This window comes from Rhinatrema bivittatum, chromosome 2, assembly GCF_901001135.1.
Source record: "Rhinatrema bivittatum chromosome 2, aRhiBiv1.1, whole genome shotgun sequence".
NCBI classification, from domain to species: domain Eukaryota; kingdom Metazoa; phylum Chordata; class Amphibia; order Gymnophiona; family Rhinatrematidae; genus Rhinatrema; species Rhinatrema bivittatum.
In genome coordinates, this window is record NC_042616.1 from 159,423,597 (window position 1) to 159,443,923 (window position 20,327).

General features: G+C 46.4%; 1 protein-coding gene across 2 annotated transcripts in view; it reads left to right on the top strand.

Annotated features, from left to right (window-relative positions):
• The window catches only part of LOC115084224 (multidrug resistance protein 1-like), a 201,105-nt gene that overhangs the window by 102,023 nt on the left and 78,755 nt on the right, over positions 1-20,327 (top strand). For both annotated transcript variants that reach the window (XM_029588806.1, XM_029588807.1), the window contains 4 exons: positions 3,992-4,116; positions 6,808-6,979; positions 11,703-11,816; positions 13,463-13,573. In XM_029588806.1, the coding sequence (XP_029444666.1) occupies positions 3,992-4,116; positions 6,808-6,979; positions 11,703-11,816; positions 13,463-13,573 (522 nt within the window). The remainder of the gene's footprint in view (positions 1-3,991; positions 4,117-6,807; positions 6,980-11,702; positions 11,817-13,462; positions 13,574-20,327) is intronic.

The following is a 20,327-nucleotide window of genomic DNA, read 5'->3' on the forward strand; positions in this document are numbered from 1 at the left end:
TGATCTATAGAGTTGTAGCAATAATAGGAAGATGGCTTTGTTAGACGGATGATCACATTCCCTTGCAATTTAATATCAGAGTCTCAAAGCTTCAAAATCAATAATCACCCCAAGATGTACTTGGGCAGAAGGGGCATCCACAAAAGTTTGTGTCAGAAAGGCAGTTTCATCTCTGATTGTAGGGACCATCTGGTTAAAGAAGCGATGGACCTGGAGACAAAGCAGGCAAGGGTGATGAGATAGGAACAGGGACAAAACTGGAACTGGAGGCAATGACTGGAATCGGAGGTATAGCTGGATATTGATGGCAGGAGGGAATTGGAGGTAAGGGCTTTAAGTAAGGGTTGGAGAAGGAGACACAAAAGGCCCACTGGGAACTGTGGCCACAGGGTGTAATGAAACCGCTATCTGATGGGAGGAGCAATCAGATAGCAGTTAGCAATCTGTTCAGTTCGGAGTTAACGGTCTGCTTGGGAGATAGCAATCTGTAGTATTTAGGAGAGTAGAGGGTAGATCCTTGGACCAGTGGCAGATGACCACGCCCCCGAGGGAGACCCTGAGAGGGACCATTGGTCAGGCTCAGAGTATGGAGACAAACACACCCTAGTTCTTTTATTAGACAGTAAACTGAACCACCAGAGGTGGCAGTAGTGAGCTGGAATGCCCGGCTGGGCTGTAGTCCCTCTGATACTGGAACAGCAATCCCTGGAGGCTGAGCTGTAGAGAAACTGAAATATAGTGAGTAGGCAGGGTAAGCAGAATTCATGTACCGAACCTGATGGTAACACTCACACAATGTCTCATAGAAGCCCAGGAGCTGGAATGTATAGGCCTTCGAGGAGAGAGTACCTGGTTCCAGGGAAAGCTCTGAGAGAGCGATGGTAACTCACAGATGTAGTAGGCAGTGCTGACTTCCAGGCAGAAGTGAATTCGAAGAAATCCAGGAACAAGGGCCCTCGAGGAGCGAGTACCGGTTCCAGACTGCAATCTACAAAGTAAGAGAGAGAGAGCGAGGCCCCCGAGGAGCGGGTACTCCTGGTTAGCCAAGGAGGCAGAGTAGCTTGGAAGTCGAAGCGAGTCCATTGACAATCCTTGCTAACTCAATGTCAGGCCGATACAGTAAGGACGCGGAAGAAAGAGTGCGGTAGTGCCGGGCGCACCCTCGTTTGCCGCACGCACAATCCGAATCACATACCGCTCGATACAGTATTTAAATGGCATGCAAATGCAAGCCGCGTCCATGAAGCGTCCATGAAGCGCAATCCATTTTACTGTATAGAGCGCTATACAGCGCCTATATAGTATCCTGGGTGCGCTGGTACCTGTCATTTCAAATGTCATTTCAAATGACAGGTACCAGGAAGTGGATACAGGAGAAGGGCTGGTGTAGTTTGTTTTGTTGTCCTGTGCAAATGATTGCTTCACTGCCCGACCCCCTCACCCCCCGGGACAAGACCTTTAGAGGAGCCAGGATCGGGCAAACTTTCCCCCAGCCCCCGCTCACCTGCCCTGGCCGCGTCCATGGGTGCCGGTCTCCAATGCGGGCGGGCGTGCTGGCAGCTCCGGAGCAGCCCCAGTCCTCTCTCCCCTCCTCCCGAGCGGCTTCGGCAGCAGCCCGGGGCGGATCAGGCGCTCCCCATTCGAGGCGTGGCTTCCAGCAGCCCTCGCCGGCGAAGGTGCATGAACACCCGCCTGTACGTGCATGAGTGCACGCCGTGACCTTGGACGTCCAGCCGGGCGCTCAGGTCACGGCGTGCGCTCATGCACCTTCACCGGCGGGGGCTGCTGGAAGCCGCCTCGCATGGGGACCGCCCGATCCGCCCCGGGCTCCTGAAGCCTCATAGGAATGTTTGCCCGTAAAATTTCGTCTCTCTCTGCTGGGGCTTGCCTGACGCTCCACACTAACGCAGGGGTAAGGGTAGGCGGTAAATTAGCAGGTTAAACATGTGACAAAACTGCAGGTTAAAAAGGCGATAATCGGGGCGCACGTTACTGGATCGGAGGGAATAGCTAATCCGATTGTTTACATATCATATACATGCCGCGGGCGGAAAGGGTTACCCGTTGATTTCAAGAAGCGGTAAAGATGGGTTAAAAGGGATAATGAATCGCGGGTTGGACTTACACGGCCAAATTGTAGGTACAAAGCGGGTTAGAAGCAGGGTAACCACGGCCATGCTTTACTGTATCGGCTTGTGTGTTAGCAAATTCTAAGACCTTAAATATCCGTCGCGGGTGACGTCATCTTCGGGGGACGCCCCCAAGGTTCGCGCCATCGCCGGTACTTCAGTCGGGGCCGAGCCCCTAGGCCTCCAGGAAACATGGCGGTTAGCAGCGTGGAGCCAGTCCGGGGAGGCTGGAGGACCACGGCAAGAAGATGCCGCAGCAGCCAATCTTCCCACGGCCGAAGAGGGAGGTGCCAAAGAGGTGAGGAGGGCGGAGAGAGGGTGTCGGAAACCAATGGACACAACACAGGGAGAACTGAATAGGACTAGACAAGGACAGGACTAGACAAGACAAGGAAATACAGCAGGCCCAAAGGCCAAGGCAGAGCAAGGAAGTTCCAAAGGTCAAAGCAGGGCAAGGAACTGCAGGAGGCTCGAAGGCCCAGGCAAAGCTGAGCAGGACAAGAAGGCTCAGAGTCACAGAGCAGGGTGACTCAGCTTTGATTAGTTAGATGCTTAACAGTAGGAAAAGTGCATGAGGGTTGAAATCAGCTGCCTGAATCTTGCATGAGCAGAGATATTTTTTCACTGACTCAACAAATTTCCTATATGTTTCTAACTTGGTTTTATAAAGCTGGCTGTGCATATCTAAACGAGACATTTGCCAACCATGCTGTAAACGATGTAGCACAGCTTTTTTCCCCATTAGAGCTGAAGTAATCCAAGGGGCATGATGTGTACATCTAATATGTAATGTTTATAAGGGAGCTAACTCATCAGTGGTATTTAATAACATCTGGGTCCAATCGTTAACAGCAATGGTTACATCATATAGGCAAATATCAGGAATCTTAGATAGTATTCATTCCTGGAATTGCTCAGAATCTAAATGACCATGCTTAACAACAGGGAGCAAATTCTGCTTGGTCTTCAAATAATGCAGAACAGAAAGCTTATATGATATTAAACAATAGTTGATCCATAATATTGGTTCAACCAAAACCTTGGGACAGAAGGTGGAATTTGGTCCATGTATATGTTAAAGTCACCTAATACAATGGTGGCACTTAAATTAAGCTTCAAGCCTAATAGTGACTCAGTTAAGGATGAGAGTAAAGCTATTTGGGCAGTAGATGAGAGAGAGACTCACAAAAAATGTAACTATTTATATTACTATAAGATGGGCCACTAGTAACTTGGCGTGAGTTTTGTGGGGTAGAGTGGGTTCTGAGGTGCAATAGATTTGTACACTTTATTCTCTACCTATCTTGATTGCAGCTAGGTAGAGTGAGCATCAAGCCAGGTAGAGAGAACATGGTACAAAACTATTTTTCTTTTACCTTTCATCCCTCCAAATCACATTAAATCTTCACTGGTGGTAACTGTTCTGTTCATACGTATGACTGTGCATGTAAAACTGTCCCCAAGAACTGACCCCACCCCCACCAACCTCACCCTGAGTTTATAGTGCCCCCTCTTACAGTGGTATAAAAAGTTCAAATACAAGTAACTCTCCATAGAGGTGCTTGGTGCTTCTCTCTCTCTCTCTCTCTCTCTCTCTCTCTCTCTCTCTATGCATAGAAAAAAGGTATAATGTGTTATGTTAACCAGCCCACATTTCCATTTACTCCTCCCACTGAACTACAAATTTTAGATTTGCATATGCATTTCAAAATACAGTATTTATTGCACGTGTTATGCCATTATCACAGGCATTAGGGTCCTAATGCATTTTGATAAATGACCCGCTAAGATACCTCTTGGAGAAAAAAAAACCATCAGTAGAATAATGGCTCAGTGTTAATCCCAATATTTCTTTTCATTAGATTCTGACAGCATTCACTAATAAAGAACTGACTGCCTATGCAAAGGCTGGAGCCGTGGCAGAAGAGGTTCTGTCAGCAATCAGGACTGTGATAGCTTTTGGAGGACAACAGAAAGAAATTAAACGGTATGGAGATTTGCCTTTTACCATTTTCTTTCTTTCTTTTTTTTTTTTTTAAATGCCTGCATCAGTATTTTTTAGAGTAGTTTCTTTTTGAACTATAATCCAGGGTATTTGATTAAACTAGCTATTCAACCTGACTAAAAAAAAAAAAAAGCTGTAGATAAGTTATACTTTTTTTTTTAACATGAAAGAGAGAGACTAACCATACTTTGCTTATCCTAGGAAGGTATTTATATCTCTATAGGAGGCCCACCTGCTAACTCGAGGTGAGGTTTAGGTATTAGTGTAGGGGTGAGGGGCCACTTTGACATTCAGAGTGAGACGAACGAACAGAACAGTGCTCTCTTGTGAAGATTTGATGACCCTCGAAGTGAGGAAACTCACCCAAAGATGAGATTTGTGCAATGTTCTCTCATCCTAGCTTGATGGACTCTCTACCTGGGTAACATCAAGCTAGGTTGAGAGAACATTGCACAAATCTCATCTTTGGTTGAGTTTCCTCACTCCGAGGGTCATCAAATCTTCACAAGAGAGCACTGTTCTGTTCGTACGTCTCACTCTGAATGTCAAAGTGGCCCCTAATCCCTACACTAATACCTAATCCTCACTTCGAGTTATGTGGTTAAATCCTATGGACAATTCAATAGCATATAGTTTAGCAATTTTCAAAAGCCCGGTTACACGGAAAAGGTACATTTAAACGGGTAAAACCAATTTTTAAGCATGTACATGCTTTTGAAAACCAGGCCCTTTATGTTTAACATGACTCTTTTGTGATGCTTCTTAAGCTTCTGACCCTCGTCATGTTTTGTTTTGCATGACACGTGGAACACATCCCTGCAGCCCTACAATATTGTGACATGATTACAGTCAGTTCCCTCAGAGTGAAGCAAACTCACTTTTGCCAGCAAAATATGAACAAAAGGAGCAGCAGAAGGATCATGGAGTATGGGGACTTTCAAAAAAGTAGTAGAAAGTAGGTAGTAATTGGTCCCCGGTAGAAATACTGGGGTAGATTTTAAAAAATAGCACGATCGCGTACTTTTGTTTGCGCACCAGGCGCAAACAAAAGTACGCTGGATTTTATAAGATACGCGCGTAGCCGCGCGTATCTTATAAAATCCGGGATCAGCGTGTGCAAGGCTGCCGATTTTGGGCAGCCTGTGCGTGCCGAGCCGCGCAGCCTGCCTCCGTTCCCTCCGAGGCCACTCCGAAATCGGAGCGGCCTCGGAGGGAACTTTCTTTCGCCCTCCCCTCACCTTCCCCTCCCTTCCCCTACCTAACCCACCCCCCCTGGCCCTATCTAAACCCCCCCCTACCTTTATTCATGGATTTACGCCTACCGGAGGCAGATGTAAATCCGCGCGTGCCAGCGGGCTGCTGGCGCGCCAAGACCTGACCCGGGGGCTGTTCCGGAGGGCGCGGCCACGCCCCCGGGCCGGCGCCACGCCCCCGGGCCCGCCCCCCCAAATGCGTCATGCCCCCGAAACACCGCGTCATTTGGTGAAGCCCCCGACACGCCTCCGACACGCCCCTTTTTAAAAGCCCCAGGACTTACGCGCGTCCCGGGGCTCTGCGTGCGCCGGCGGCCTATGCAAAATAGGCGCACTGGCACGCAAGGGCCCTGCTCGCGTAAATCCGGCCGGATTTACGCGGGCAGGGCATTTAAAATCCGCCCGTTAATGTGACCATTTTTCTTTATTTTTACAAGGAAGAAAAGTGATGAGAGCCGTATTTTAAGACATGTTACACAAAAATTATTAAAGATAATCAAAAGCCTGTCATGGCCTATATGTTTGTCAACACCATGAAGCACTAAAGCCCCTAAAAATGTGGCGAGATAAATCGACAATTTAATTTGTATGTTTTGATATTCTTTCTGCCTTTCAGACTGCTTTAGGAACCTCCTCTCCTCCCCTCTTCCTCCTCTTCTCCCCTCTTCCCCCAACTTCCAACACAAGGGTGGGGGAAGGACAAAACAGAAATATGGTCAGCATTCTTTGTGTCTGAGGGGAACAGCTTGGGTGGGCATGCCACAGAAGCAAGGCCCTCCATCACAGGCAGGAGGAGAACATGGCTGCCACTACTGCAGTGATCCCTGCTGGCCAGGGGTAGGATACTGAGGATATGTCTGGAAAGGAAGGGCCTTCCTACCAGCCCTTCTGATCAGCAAGGGCTCGTGTATCAGCATGTTATTTGGAGTAGGGGCTCTGAAAGAGGGGAAAACAAAGATAAAACAATACATCTTGAATATAATCCTATGTAAAGGTTTTGGTTTTGACATGGCAGTGTAGACCCTAAATCTCACAGAAGTAATCTGTTTTAGTTCCATTGGGATTCCAATAATTGTATTGGCTCTCATTTGCACTTTTTTTTCCCACCTCTACCAGCTATTAGGCAACAAGATAAATTCACATTGAACTTTAAAGGAAGAATCCATTTTCCTCCTGTTATAGATATTTTTTTTCAACTCTTTACTTATTGGAGCCTTGTGGGCCTTTGTCCTCTCTTCCTACCTTTAGGATCCTTTGAGGGAAAAGCCTTTCAAGATAAACAAGAAAACTGTGAGCTTTGTGTGTTTTGTATGTTGGGGAGAGGTTATTTTAGAAAATAAAAAAAAAAAGTAGTGTTGTAGAATATAAACAGACTCAAATAATGTTTACTTAAGTTATTTGTAAAATATTTTTTATACAGGTATGAAAGAAATTTAGAAGATGCCAAGAGAATTGGAATAAAGAAGGCCGTGACGGCCAACATTTCCATAGGATTTGCATTTCTTTTTATTTATGCATCTTATGCGCTGGCTTTCTGGTACGGAACCACTTTGATATTAGATGAGGGTTATACCATTGGATCTGTGCTTACTGTAAGTAAAGAACTTTCTGGGATTTTTTTTTCCCCTGAAATTGCCTTTTCACTAAGTTGAATGCTTGTGTAAAGTATTGTCTGTGTAACATTAGAAACCAAAATCCTCCATACATTTATACCCAGCACAGGTATTCTGGCAGTCCAGATTTCTCCATATTGCTCTACCAATCTATCTCAACTCTGCTCTGCAGAAAACACCTCTAAGAGAAGACATTTCTTTCTCCTTGGCCTCTTTGCTGAAACTGCATTCAGTGATCAACCAATTAATATCAGCTATGATGGTGCTTTTTAACAATGTGAACCTAGTCAAGGTAGCCGAACTGAAATCACACAGAGAGGGCAGCAGTAAAAATAGAAGAAGGCAGAGTGTGAGTGAAGGGAATGGGGAAACTAGATGGTTTCAGAATGGAAGGGTATATGCTCATCTGTCCAGAATTATAAATGACCAAAAAATGGAGACAATAATACCGACTTAGATAAGGTATGACTGATAGCTGGGAGATAGCCTTAGCTATAGCAATATAGATGAGGAAACAGCAGGCTGGTGGGCTAATGGTCCTTATCTACTGGCATCTATAGGTAGGTAATTTCTTTTAGTTTGTATATGTGTCTTAATTTTAAAAAAAGACTAGGAAAGGAATGCAGAGAAGGGTGACCAAAATAATAAGGGGCATGGAACGGCTGCCATATGAGGAAAATGTAAGGAAGTTAGGGCTGTTCAGTTTGCAGAAGAGACGACTGAGGGAGGATAACAGATTAATGTAAATCAGTTATTTACTCTCTCAGATAAGAGAAAGGCTAGGGGGCACTCCATGAAGTTAGCAAGTAGCTCATTTAAAACAAATCAAAGGAAATTCTTTTTCACTCAGCGCATAGTTGAGCTCTGGAATTCATTGTCAGAGGATGTGATTATGGCAGTTAGTATAACTGGGTTTAAAAAAGGTTTTGATAAGTTCCAAGAGGAAAAATCCATAAACTGCTTTTAGTTAATAAGCAATAGTAGCTTGAGATCTATTTAATGTTTGTGTACTTGCCAGGTACTTGTGACTTGGATTGGCCACTGTTGGAGACAGGATGCTGGGCTTGATGGACTCTTGGTTTGACCCAGTATGGCACATCTGATGTTCTTATGTTACTATAGTTCAGTGGTTCTCAACCTTTTTTCTGTCGGGACACACCTGACAGATGGCTCTCACATGTATGACACACTGAACACATGATTGTCACGGGGCTAAATGTAAACATATACTCTGTATCTACAGGATCTACCCTGACCCCCCCAACAATGGGTGCAGAGCAGAGCTAGGACATTCCCTGTACAATTCACCATACAAAAAAGATATTTCTGGTATCATCTCAGTAACAACAACATAATCACTCTCTCCTACCTGGCTCAATAGCCCTCCTTATGAAAAGACAGTAATTTACCACCAATGCATGTTCTATTGAGAAGACACAACAAATAAGATTGATACAAAAGCCTGCATTTATTTATTTATTTGTTGAGATTTATATACCGTCATTTGGTAAAGCATGCTAGTAAAATACCTCACCCCTGTCACACACATAGAATCGACCTTCACCAAGTACAGAAAGAATACAAATTACAAATATGGAGACAGAAACGGGAATGGAAACCCGATAAAGCCACTTTGCATGCAGTGCAAAACTGGAGAAATGGAGACAGAAATATAGCACCTTACAGACTCCCAGGATCTGCAATAAAGTACACAAACTAACCCGCACAAAGTTACACCTGCATTATGGAACACACTCAACAGTAACAACCCTACCTATGAAAAGGCAGCACTGTGAAAAATTTACCAGGCCCTAAACACCAATACACCTCTTATTAGGAAAACAGAACAAGCCAAGCTGCTATAGATCCCTACCCAAGAAACTACAAGCTTGCAGAATACCCTTACCTGGGTCTCACATGCAGCACACAGACAGCCCCTCACCAAATACAGAATAAGTGACCATCAAGTTAATGTGTTTATTTTTAAATTGTTGCACTGCATAGACTCAAGTCTGGCTTCTTGCTGTTTCCAGTTCAGTTTTTGTCTACACTTTTCTATTTAGTCATTCCCCAAGAAATGTAGAATAATAATTCTAAAGCTAGAATAATAAATATAATAAATCTGTTAAAACAACTGATAAATGTAATAACATCCAGTTATTAAAAACTTATAAAATTATAAACATTTTTAAACAGCAGACACATCACATAATACCTAATTATTAAACTGGCAGTGAATCAAGAAAGATAAATGTAAAAAGCCACCTTTACTTACCCTCTCCAGCAACTCTCCTACTCCTTTCCCTTGTAGGCCAATAGCACCCACCAGAAGCAGCAGTGGCTGCTGAAGCTCTGTCCTCACTTTCCTCTTTGTTAGGGCCCATGACTAGTCTATCTCTCACAGACACACAGTTTCTGTCTCTCACATACCAGTCATCTCCCTGACCAGCCTCTAACTTTCATATACACCAGTCATCTCCCCAACCAGTCTCTCTCTAACTCTGACACACATAACAGTTTCTTCCGTGACCACAAACACACCAGTCACCGCCCTGACCAATCTATCTTTCTCTCACATACATCAGTCACCTTCCTGACCAATTTCTCTCTGTCACACACATCAGCTACCTCCTGATTAATTTCTCTCACTCACACTTCAGTCACCTCCCTGACCAGTTTCTTACTCTGTTACACACAACAGTCACTTCCCTAATCAGTCTCTCTCATGCACACAGTCTAAATCACACACATTCTCTCACATTTACACACATGCTGACTCGCTCTCTCCGTCTCACTCCCTCACCCCCTCCCCTAGCACATGTGGCAGCTACAGCACTAGGCATCCTGGATTTGCACTGGGCAACTGAGAATGGCAGCCGGTGTTCTGCTATTAAAGCAGAGTCGTGACAGGCTGAGAACTGCAACAGGAGTGGCTCCCCCTGGCCCCACAGTGGTAAGAAGGCAGCCTTCTGCTGTTTTCCAGTGCTGCCTTCATTGTGGTGCAAAGCAGTCAGCTGAGAATGTGGCCACGGGGATTTCCTGCCATGCAGCTGTCTGGGAAATCTGGCGATTAGCTGTCCCGGGTGAAGGACTGCCTCAGAAAGCAGATGGAAGTCCTCAGTGATTGTGGAAGGTGGAGGGAGCTTTGGGACATGTTCTTTAAAGTGGCAGCAGTAACATGGTTCTTTCTTCTTCCCATGTGCCCATTGAACATCACTTCCTCTTCTGGGCCACAGGGGCAGGAAGAAAAGGCCATGTTGCTCTTGCCAGCTTCCATGAATACTGCTGCTGTTCCCCTCTGGGCTTGAATGTGCTAATAGCTCAAGCAGGAATGGCAGCAGTGTTCTTTGAAGAATTGTGTGCATCTCGCTAGAGTTGAGGAGAGGGAGGGAAGAGCAGCAGGAGACCAAGAAGTGCACGACACGCTTGCCGGTACTTGGTGACACACTGGTGTGTCGTGACACATTGGTTGAGAAGCGCTGCTGTAGTTAATACAACCCTGGAAATCAGCAATTTTATGGATAGCAAATTAGCAGCTGTGGAGGAGCTGAAAGCATCACTGCACTACCTATACTAGTATACCAGGGGCAATAATCTAACTACCCGCATTGCTGCAGGTCTGTGGGTGCTTTTCACCCACATGGTTTGCAGCAATAACTAAATTGATTATTGCCCTAGGAAAAAATTTACTGGCATCGATTTGCTCCTGCTTTTTCTGTTGGCGCTTTTTTCATTACAAATATTACACATCATTTGAGAATCTAAAACTATGGGGCAGATTTTAAAAGCCCTACGCGTGCCAGGCCTATTTTCAAAAGGCCCGGGGGCGTGCGTAAAGCCACGGGGTTTTTCTGAATGGGTGGGCAGTGGGCGGGGCCGGGGTGGGATGGGGGAGGGGTGGATAATCCAGGGGCGGGGCGGTCCAGGGGCGGGGCGGGAGGCATGGCCGAGGACTCCTGTGCAGGGGGATTGCATGCCGGCATTTGGCCTCGGGCAGGCGTAACTTGTGTGATAAAGGTACGGAGGTATTTTTTTTTGGGCTGGGGGGCGGGACAGGTATGCAGGCCGAGGAGAAAGAGCACCCAGAGTTTTAGGGATCTCTTCTTTGCTTCGGGCCATGATGGGATGAGCTCCACCATGGCTCCACCAGTCTTCCTGCACAGGGGGCTAAAAGCTGGCCATGACCACGAGAAAAGTTGTGCACTCCTGCACGCACACACACAGCTTAGAAGGAACAGTGTTCACAGCACCTCAAGCCCCATCTCCTCCATCAGGATCCCCCAATACTGTTAGGAGAGACCTGGAAATAGCTTGCATGTTAAAAAGCTAACACCTGGTCTGAAATGGGTGTTACATTGTAGGCTAAATCTAGCATGTGGGGGAGAGCATACCACACTATTTCTTGCATGCCCACCAATGCCTTGTTTACCTGTGTGTACATGCAGATTTTAGCATGTGCACACTAATGTCCTTTTGGAGCAGTTTAACACGGATGCTAAAACCTTTGTGCATAGCACGCTATTTAGTGTGCATACAGAGCTTTACTGCAAAGGTCCCTTAATGTATACAATGATCAACTGAACACTAAACCTACTAGATAAGCATGGAGGTAAATGTATTTGCATGGTAAGTGTTGTAACTATGGTATTAACCATGACTGTATAACTTAGCAGTGTATCTTCCTTACAATTCTTTTTTTCAGGTCTTTTTTGCTGTAATTATTGGAGCTTTCAGTATTGGACAAGCTGCACCAAATATTGAAGCCTTTGCTAATGCCAGAGGAGCAGCACACACCATTTTTAACATCATTGATAATGTAAGCCACCTTCAAATAGCTATTCTAGAAAAGGAAAAGCAGGGCAGTTTTAAAACTGTGGTCCCAGCTTAGTCCCTAGTGTGGGGACTAAGCTGGGACCACAGTCCCAAACCTGTCCCTTTGACCCCACAACCAGTCACGTTTTCAGGCTGTGAATATTCATGAGGTAAATTTGCATAGATTGGTGAGTCAGTATATGCAAATGTATCTCCTGCATATTTATTATGGCATACGCCAGTAAAAACATGATGGACTGTTGGAGCACCAGGACTGGTATGAGAGCATTGCACTAGTGAATATGTGTCCATATTACTGCTTGGTATGTGGGTAGTGGTGGATTGAGAGGCAGGGCCAGAGCTTCCATTAGGAAAACTAGGCGGTTGCCTAGAGCACCAAACTTTTGGGGTGGTATAATCCTGTCAGCACGGGGCCCAAATGGGTGCAGTGATAGAATACTTATTGTTGGTAGGAGGAAGTACGGTGCAGGAGCTGCCACCAGTAGGTAAGTTGGTGGAGGAGGGTGCATGATTGAAGTTTCACCCAGGGCACCAAATACTCTTGTACTGGCCCTGTTGAGAAGACATTTTCAAAGTCCTTTTAAGGAGGTAAATAGCGATTTACGTCCATAAATTGGCCATCTGGAAATTGCCTTCCCTCAATACATCTAAAAGGCACACACATTGTGCACACACAGCTTTAACTGGGAAAAAAGGGACTAATTCGGTGTGTGCCCCAGGCCGAGTTTTCAGATTTAGCCGATTAGTGCAATATTCAATGCTGACCGGCTAAATTTGTGCAGGCAACTTTGTCTGCACAAATGGCTGCTGTAAATTTAAGCATACCGGTTTTGTGTGATTAGATGTAACTGGATATTCAGCCAAAGCTTTAGTTGATTAGCCGTGGTTGAATATCCAAAGTTAACCAGTTAAAATTCACTGGTTAACTTCACTGGTTAACTTCACAGCAGGAAATGCAGGCAGGATCTGGGCAGAAAAGCAGAAAGGTATATACTGTTGTGCTAAAAGGGTGCATCATGCATAGCTCTCTGCTTCAACGGCAGGGGAGAAAATCTGATACTTCACTTTCAATGCATATCCAGCATAGCTCTCTGCTTCAACAGCAGGGGGAATGAAGAAAGGTGGATCTATATGCAGACAACAACCAACAAGGACTGAGTTGTTTAGTCTGGGTAAACAAATAGGCATGGGTGTAGCTTGCTTATTGTGGCAGTTACTACCCCTAACTAAGCTAGATATTTCACTTAGATGCAGTTCCAACACTGGCTCTCTCATTAATGGTGGGGGTGGAAGGGAAATAGAACCAAAAGGTTACTAGGAGCCAAGAGTAACAGATAAGTATGAGAAAAAAAAAGTGCGAAACTTGCTGGGCAGACTGGATGGGCCGTTTGGTCTTCTTCTGCCGTCATTTCTATGTTTCTATGTTACTCCTCATCTGAGCTCCCATATGATGTTGCCACCGCATTTATGGACTGTGAAGTACAGGCTGAACCATACACAGATTGAAACAAAATGGGAGAGACCCATTGCTACATTTAAACTCTTTACGTCATAAATCCTGTCCAAGAAAATGTTTGAAAAGAGTCTTTTGCTCACCACTATTTTTAATTCATATTTTGTTTTTCATAGGAACCAAAGATTGACAGTTTTTCAGAGGCTGGCTTCAAACCAGAGAAAATTAAAGGGGATATAGAGTTCAGCAATGTTCACTTTACATACCCATCAAGAACCGAGGTCCTGGTAAGTGAAGTAATCTGTCATGGGGAGGCAGTGACATGGAGGAAGGAGTTATCATTACCTTTGTTACAGCTTGATTTCTGGAAGAAGATGAATGTGGATTTACCTTACCTGTGAAATTTGTTGTCATCCATCTAAATGGCTAGTGCGGCATATTCAGCTGCTTATATTGTTAAATTATAGCCGAATAACTACTTATCTGGCTATAATTTAGCTGGATAAATAAAAGAGGCATTTCAGGGGCGTTCCGGTGAGGGAGCTGAGATATCTGGCCTACCTAGCCGAATATCTGGTATATCCAGCTAAGTTAGCCAGATAATTTTAGACCTTTTCCCGCCAGGAGTAGGTGAGTGGGACCCTCGCTCTCGGCAGAGATGATTTTTTGTCACTGGGGGGGGGGGGGAGGAGGAGGGCGGGAAGGGATAGCGTCTAGGGGAGGGAGCAAACAAATACTTTTACACTGGGGGTTCCAAATTGGGGGAGCACAGTAGAAATGTATGAACTGAAAATGAGAAAAGGGTGCGGGGGGGGGGTGGAGGGGAACACAGACAGCCCTGGAATGTATTTGAGAAGCGCTGGACCAGCAATTCTAATTTACATCAGGATGGGTACTGCGGACCCTTAGAGTTTTTGCATGGGTTTTTTTTTAATATATATTGCTACTGTACTGATACAGCACTACTTCTTGGATATCTTTTAAAGATATCCGGATAAGTAGCAAGTTATCCGGCCATGTAAGGCCAAATTACTTATATACAGTAATGGGGCAATTTTCAAAACAATTGTTCAGGTACCAAGTCCATGGATATTTTGCACCTCTGCCGGCTTTGTACATATTTTCAAAGAGAGAGGCCACTCGCACTTTCCCTTCTGAAAATTGCCTGTGGGTACAGCAGGCCCACAGCCTTTGCACCTTTAGTAGACTAGACTAGATGGACTCGAACAAGGAGATGTGAGAACAGAGGAGGAGAATGAAGGAAGGAAGAAATCTCTCATGGTGAGAGAGAGCAGTGAAGGAAACTTGTGTTACTTGAAACAGTTACCAAGCAGATTCCCAGGTATCCTGGCAAAGATATTGGATCTCAGCTAGACCAGCATGCAACAAATATATTCTAAACACAGCAGAATAACTAATGATATTGCCTGCCTGCTGGGAGTGGTTTGGGTCATGATTCTGGTCACAGGGAGCCGAGGTGCTCTTTCTTATGTATTCACAATCAGGTCTATCCAGTACCGAGCGGTAGGAAGAGCTGCGTTAGTGCCTGCGGCACCCGCAGTTGCCGCACGCACAGTGCAGCTCACCTACCGCTCGATCCTGAACACTAATTTTATTTAAATGTAAACCGCATCCGTGAAGCCTTAGGTCCGCGCAACCCATTTTACTGGATAGAGCGCCTATACAGTATCCTGGGTGCGCGGGCCTAAGGCTTCACGCCACGCTGGTATCTGTCATTTCAAATGTCATTTGAAATGACAGATACCAGGGAGGAGTGGAGAAGAGATGACAGCGGCGAAGCAAAAAAAAAGCGAAAAAACCAAAAGCAAAAAGTAAGTCGTTTCGCCGCTTCACTCTTCCCTCCTCCCGGAGCAGGGCGCGAAAAGCAGCCTTGCTCCGGGAGGAGGGAAGCAGCGAAGCGACTTACTTCTTGCTTTTGGGTTTTTTGTTTTTTTTTGCTTCGCCGCTGTCAGTGTCTCCCCTCCTCCCGGAGCAGGGCGTGAAAAGCAGCCTTGCTCCGGGAGGAGGAGAGACACCGGGAGGAGGAGAGACACTGCGGCGAAGCAAAAAAAAAAACAAAAGCAATTTTGGGTTTTTTTTTTCCAAAAGCGACAATTTTGGGTTTTTTCCAAAAGCGACTTACTTTTGGGATCTGTCAAGATCCCAAAAGTAAGTCGCTTTTGGACGCCTGCACAACTTACTTTTTTGAAGCCATCAGCAGGAACACGATCGTAGCTCCTCCCGACGAAGATGGCCGCCTGCACGGGGAAAGCGTACAATTGGCCGCTCAAGACGTGGCGTCACATCCCGTGACGCCAAACGTCATGACGTCACGTCTTCAGCGGCCAATTGCACGCTTTCCCCCGTGCAGGCGGCCATCTTTGTCTTCGTCGGGAGGAGCTATGATCGTGTTCCTGCTGATGGCTTCAAAAAAGTAAGTTGTGCAGGCGTCCAAAAGCGACTTACTTTTGGGATCTTGACAGATCCCAAAAGTAAGTCGCTTTTGGAAAAAAACCAAAATTGTCGCTTTTGGAAAAAAAAAACCAAAATTGCTTTTGGGTTTTTTTTGCTTCGCCGCAGTGTCTCTCCTCCTCCCGGTGTCTCTCCTCCTCCCGGAGCAAGGCTGCTTTTCGCGCCCTGCTCCGGGAGGAGGGGAGACACTGACAGCGGCGAAGCAAAAAAAAAACCAAAAGCAAAAAGTAAGTCGCTTCGCCGCTTCCCTCCTCCCGGAGCAAGGCTGCTTTTCGCGCCCTGCTCCGGGAGGAGGGAAGAGTGAAGCGGCGAAGCGGCTTACTTTTTGCTTTTGGTTTTTTTTTTTTGCTTCGCCGTTGCTTCGCCGTTGCAGTCTCCGTGGCAGCCCCAGTCCGGACATCGGAGGGGAGCTGCAACGTTTTTTTTCGCTTTTTTTTTGGCTTTGGGAGCAGGGGAGAGGACTGGGGCTGCCACGGAGACCGGCACCCATGATCGCGGCCGGGGCAGGTGAGCGGGGGCTGGGGGAAAGCTTGCCACCTACCCTTACCCCTGCCTCTACCGCAGGGGTCAGGGTAGGCGATAAGTTTGCAGGTTAAACGCGCGACAAAACGGCAGGGAAAACTAGCGATAGTCGGGGCGCGGGTTACGGGATGCTAGGGAATAGCTAATTCGCTCGTTTGCATGCAATATGCATGCCGCGTGCGGAAGGGGTTGCCCGGGGAATTTAGGACGCGGTAGGAGTAGGTTAAAGGGGATTCGGGATCGCAGGAAGGGCTAACGCGGCTGGAAAGTGAGTAAAAAGCGGCTTAGGAGCAGGGTAAACGCGGCCGCACTTTACAGGATAGACCCAAATGCAAGGTGCTATTACCTACTTTGCTGCCAAGAAGCGTTCCAGAATAGCACTTGAGGTGCTACACAGAGGAAAAGTTCAGTGAGCAAGGAGAGGCCAGTCCACATATCATATGACTACAGCAGAATTTGACTGAGAAAAAACACACGTACATTTAACAATGCAATGCACACCTGCCTCTGGGAATGCTTCCTCTTAACCCAGCTAAAATTATGTTCATAATGGAGCCCTGTGCATACCTTTAGTCATGCAGAGGCTGGGAAATTGTCAGACAGCCCTTTAAAATCAGTATTTACCCATTTAAATGGCTTTTTAAAAATTGTCCACCCAACGAAGGCCCTTTTAGTGTCGGGTGGCACGAGATAGGTTCTCCAGGGTTCATGTCCATATGGAGGAAACACATGTTTCAAGGCCCCCATTATTGGGTAATGTAGAAATAATATTCCACCTCTGCAAAGAAACAGCGCACACATAGTTTCTGAGGTTTCTATGTTGTGTCTTTATGTACAAAAATATAAAGCAGAGGATTATAATCTTTAGATATAACCAGAGTCTCTTTTGTTCCTTGCAAGACAACAGACAAAATCTTCACCATAGCCTACTTCATACAGATGATTTAAGAATGATCACATTCAAAGACCAGAGCAATTTCATATTTTTCTAATTCCTGGAGTCAAATCAATAAACACAGATATCCTTGTAACACTTGTGGGTTAGTTCCCTGATTCCAGGCTGAAAACAACTGTGGGACTGTCAAGATTTCCAAATGCAATGGAGAAACATCCACATAGATTCTATTCTTTGAAATCCATCTCCAGTTACTAGGCTCTACCTGAACACTGCTGGTGAGACAAAACAGTTACAAGAAATGAGGAAAAAAGAGAGTTGATTTGAGTTAATCAGACTCTCCACTGGGATAAACTGCTGTAGTTCTTCACTGTCCCAGTTGTTCCCAGTGAATCTTCTGGAACTACCCCTCACTCCTTTCTATTCTAGAGGCTAACTCCTGGAGGGAACTCTACTTCCCTCTAGTGGTTCTCATGCCTCCTGGAAGGAAGATACCAAAAGAGCATATGTCACAAGAATGCAAGTACCCGGGTGAAGCCATCTCTGGTTTAGAGCATGAATTCAGGATAAATCTAGTGAGTCATCACAGAGGCCTTACATATGGATGGCAATAGCATGGCCAAGTAAGAACATGTCAGTACAAATAAAATCATGAATCTAGTCTGGAAAATATCACCATTGTAGCATTCCTGAGTAAAGTAGGATTTATCTAGTCATAAATCTCTTCTGTGCTGATGAGCAATTGTCCAGCACCACTGATAGAAACCTTCCCATTAAGGAAAAGCAGTCACCACAATTCATGCACTCCTTAACTATTTGTTCCTGAGCCTAGTTTCTCCTCAGGTTGGGTGGGGCTGGACATTATTGAGGAGGTTCGTGTTCACAGCCCCTGGAAGGGGAACAAGGAGTAGGCAGGCCCAGCCATTGCTCAATGTTGACTTGAACTGGCCAAACTCAGGATGCACATGTATCAGTTTGTGGAGGGAGCTGCAGCCTATGGCATTTGACTAAGGACTGATGCTGCAATGGCTGAGCTAGACAAGAGGAAGGTATGAAAATTAGGGGAATATCCTGGGCAGTGGACAGTTGGTAAAAGTGCTAGGTGCTTCACTTAGGTGGCCCTATTTTTGTTGCACAAATTTAGGTGAATGTTTAGGAAAACCTAGGAACCTAGGTTTGTGGGTAAAAATTTTCCTAAATCTAGGCAGCCAAAAGAGAGGCACCTAGTTTTAGGCCCAGTATTAATTCACTGAAATGTGGGCACTTAGCATTAAAAAGCAATGCTAAATTGCTAACTTGCTTCTCCTGAGCTAACCCCGCCCTTGGCCCTGCCCACTTTTCAGCCAGCTAAATTTAGGGCTCTGCCCTGCTCAGTTTTCAAAGGAGACAATTTAGCAGCCCAGCTCCCAAACAGCTCGATACAGTAAAGTGGGGCCGCGGTTACCCTGCTCGTAACGCGCTTTCTACTCACTTTTCGGCTGCGTTAGTCCAACCCGCGATACACTGTCCCCTTTAATCCATTCTTACTGCCTCTTTAAATCACCGTTTAACCCCTTCCGCACGCGGCATGTATATGAGATGTAAACGATCGAATTAGCTATTCCCTCCCATACAGTAACGCGCGCCCCGACTATCGCTATTTTACCCTGCCATTTTGCCCCGCGTTTAACCTGCTAAATTACCGCCTACCCTTACCCCTGCGTTAGAGGCAGGGGTAATGGTAGACGGCAAACTTTCCCCCAAAAGGAAACCTCTAAAAACCTAAAATCCCCTCCTCCCCTCCTCCCGAAGCGGCTCGACATGTGGCAACTTACCTTTTGTTGCTTTTCAGTCCCTTCCCTTCTCTGCCGCCCTCCGGAGGGGGCAGCCGGCGGCGAAAGCGGCTCGCAGCGGTCTCCCGCGCGCAGGTCCCGGTTCTCCTGGCTCGACATGAGGCGAGAGCCCACTGTTCTGTGCCCTCTCCGGCACGAGCGAAGCGATCTTTCGTTGGCCGGAGCGCCCGTCGATTTGGGCGCTCCGGCCAATGAAAGCGCATAGACGGGCGCGCGTGACGCTTCGCTCGTGCCGGAGAGGGCACAGAACAGTGGGCTCTCGCCTCACGCCGAGCCAGGAGAACCGGGACCTGCGCGCGGGGGACCGCTGCGAGCCGCTTTCGCCGCCGGCTGCCCCCTCCGGAGGGCGGCAGAGAAGGGAAGGGGCTGAAAAGCAACAAAAGGTAAGTTGCCACATGTCGAGCCGCTTCGGGAGGAGGGGATTTTCGGTTTTTAGGTTTTCATGGGTTAAAGTTGGGATCCACTTCCTGGTGCATGACATTTCAAATGTCATTTGAAATGACAGGCACCAGCGCACCCAGGATACTGTATAGGCGCTGTATTAAGCGCCTATACAGTAAAATGGGTTGCGCGGGCCTAACGCTTCGCCTAACGCTTCGCAGACGCGGCTTGTATTTGCAAGCAATTTAAATACAGTATCGAGCGGTATGTGATCAGAACAGTGCGTGAGGCAAACGAGGGTGCGCCTGGCCCTGCCGCACTCTTTCTAACGCGGCCTTACTGTATCGACCTGCAAGTTAGGTAGCTAAACCCTTTAAAAAGTGACCCCATATGGCGGCAGTTTTCAAACCATTTGCATTAGTGTAATGTCTGTGCATACCTTTTTTTACCTGTGGGCTTTGCACCAGTTTTCAAAGGGAAAGTCTGCTTTGTACTTTCAGTTTCAAAGATGCGGCAAGAACGAGGAATGCACGGTCACTCGCTTGAATAAATAAGCGTGAAGATTTCAAAATGCAGTGCGCAGACGTATTTTTCCTCCCCGACCTAAACACACCCCAGGAGTGCCTCTTCTCGGTGCAGCTAGAAATCCGCCCATTTCTCTTCTAGCCGCACGGAGGTACGGCAGGTTTCCGACAGCCAATTTTTGCATACAAATTGCTTGTAAAATTGACCTCATTTTGCCATAGCAAGTCATTCACCCGCCCATTGCCTCGGGTTGAACTGTGAGGTACGTTTACTAAGCTGTGGTATTTCTGCCGTAGCCTTGATAATCCAGAAGTATTTAACCACAGGGAAAAACACCGCGGCTTTGGTTCCCTGTCTGAGCAGCGCCCGATGGTGGCCTCAGAGCCCTGGGGCTGCCATCTTTCATAGGGCCCA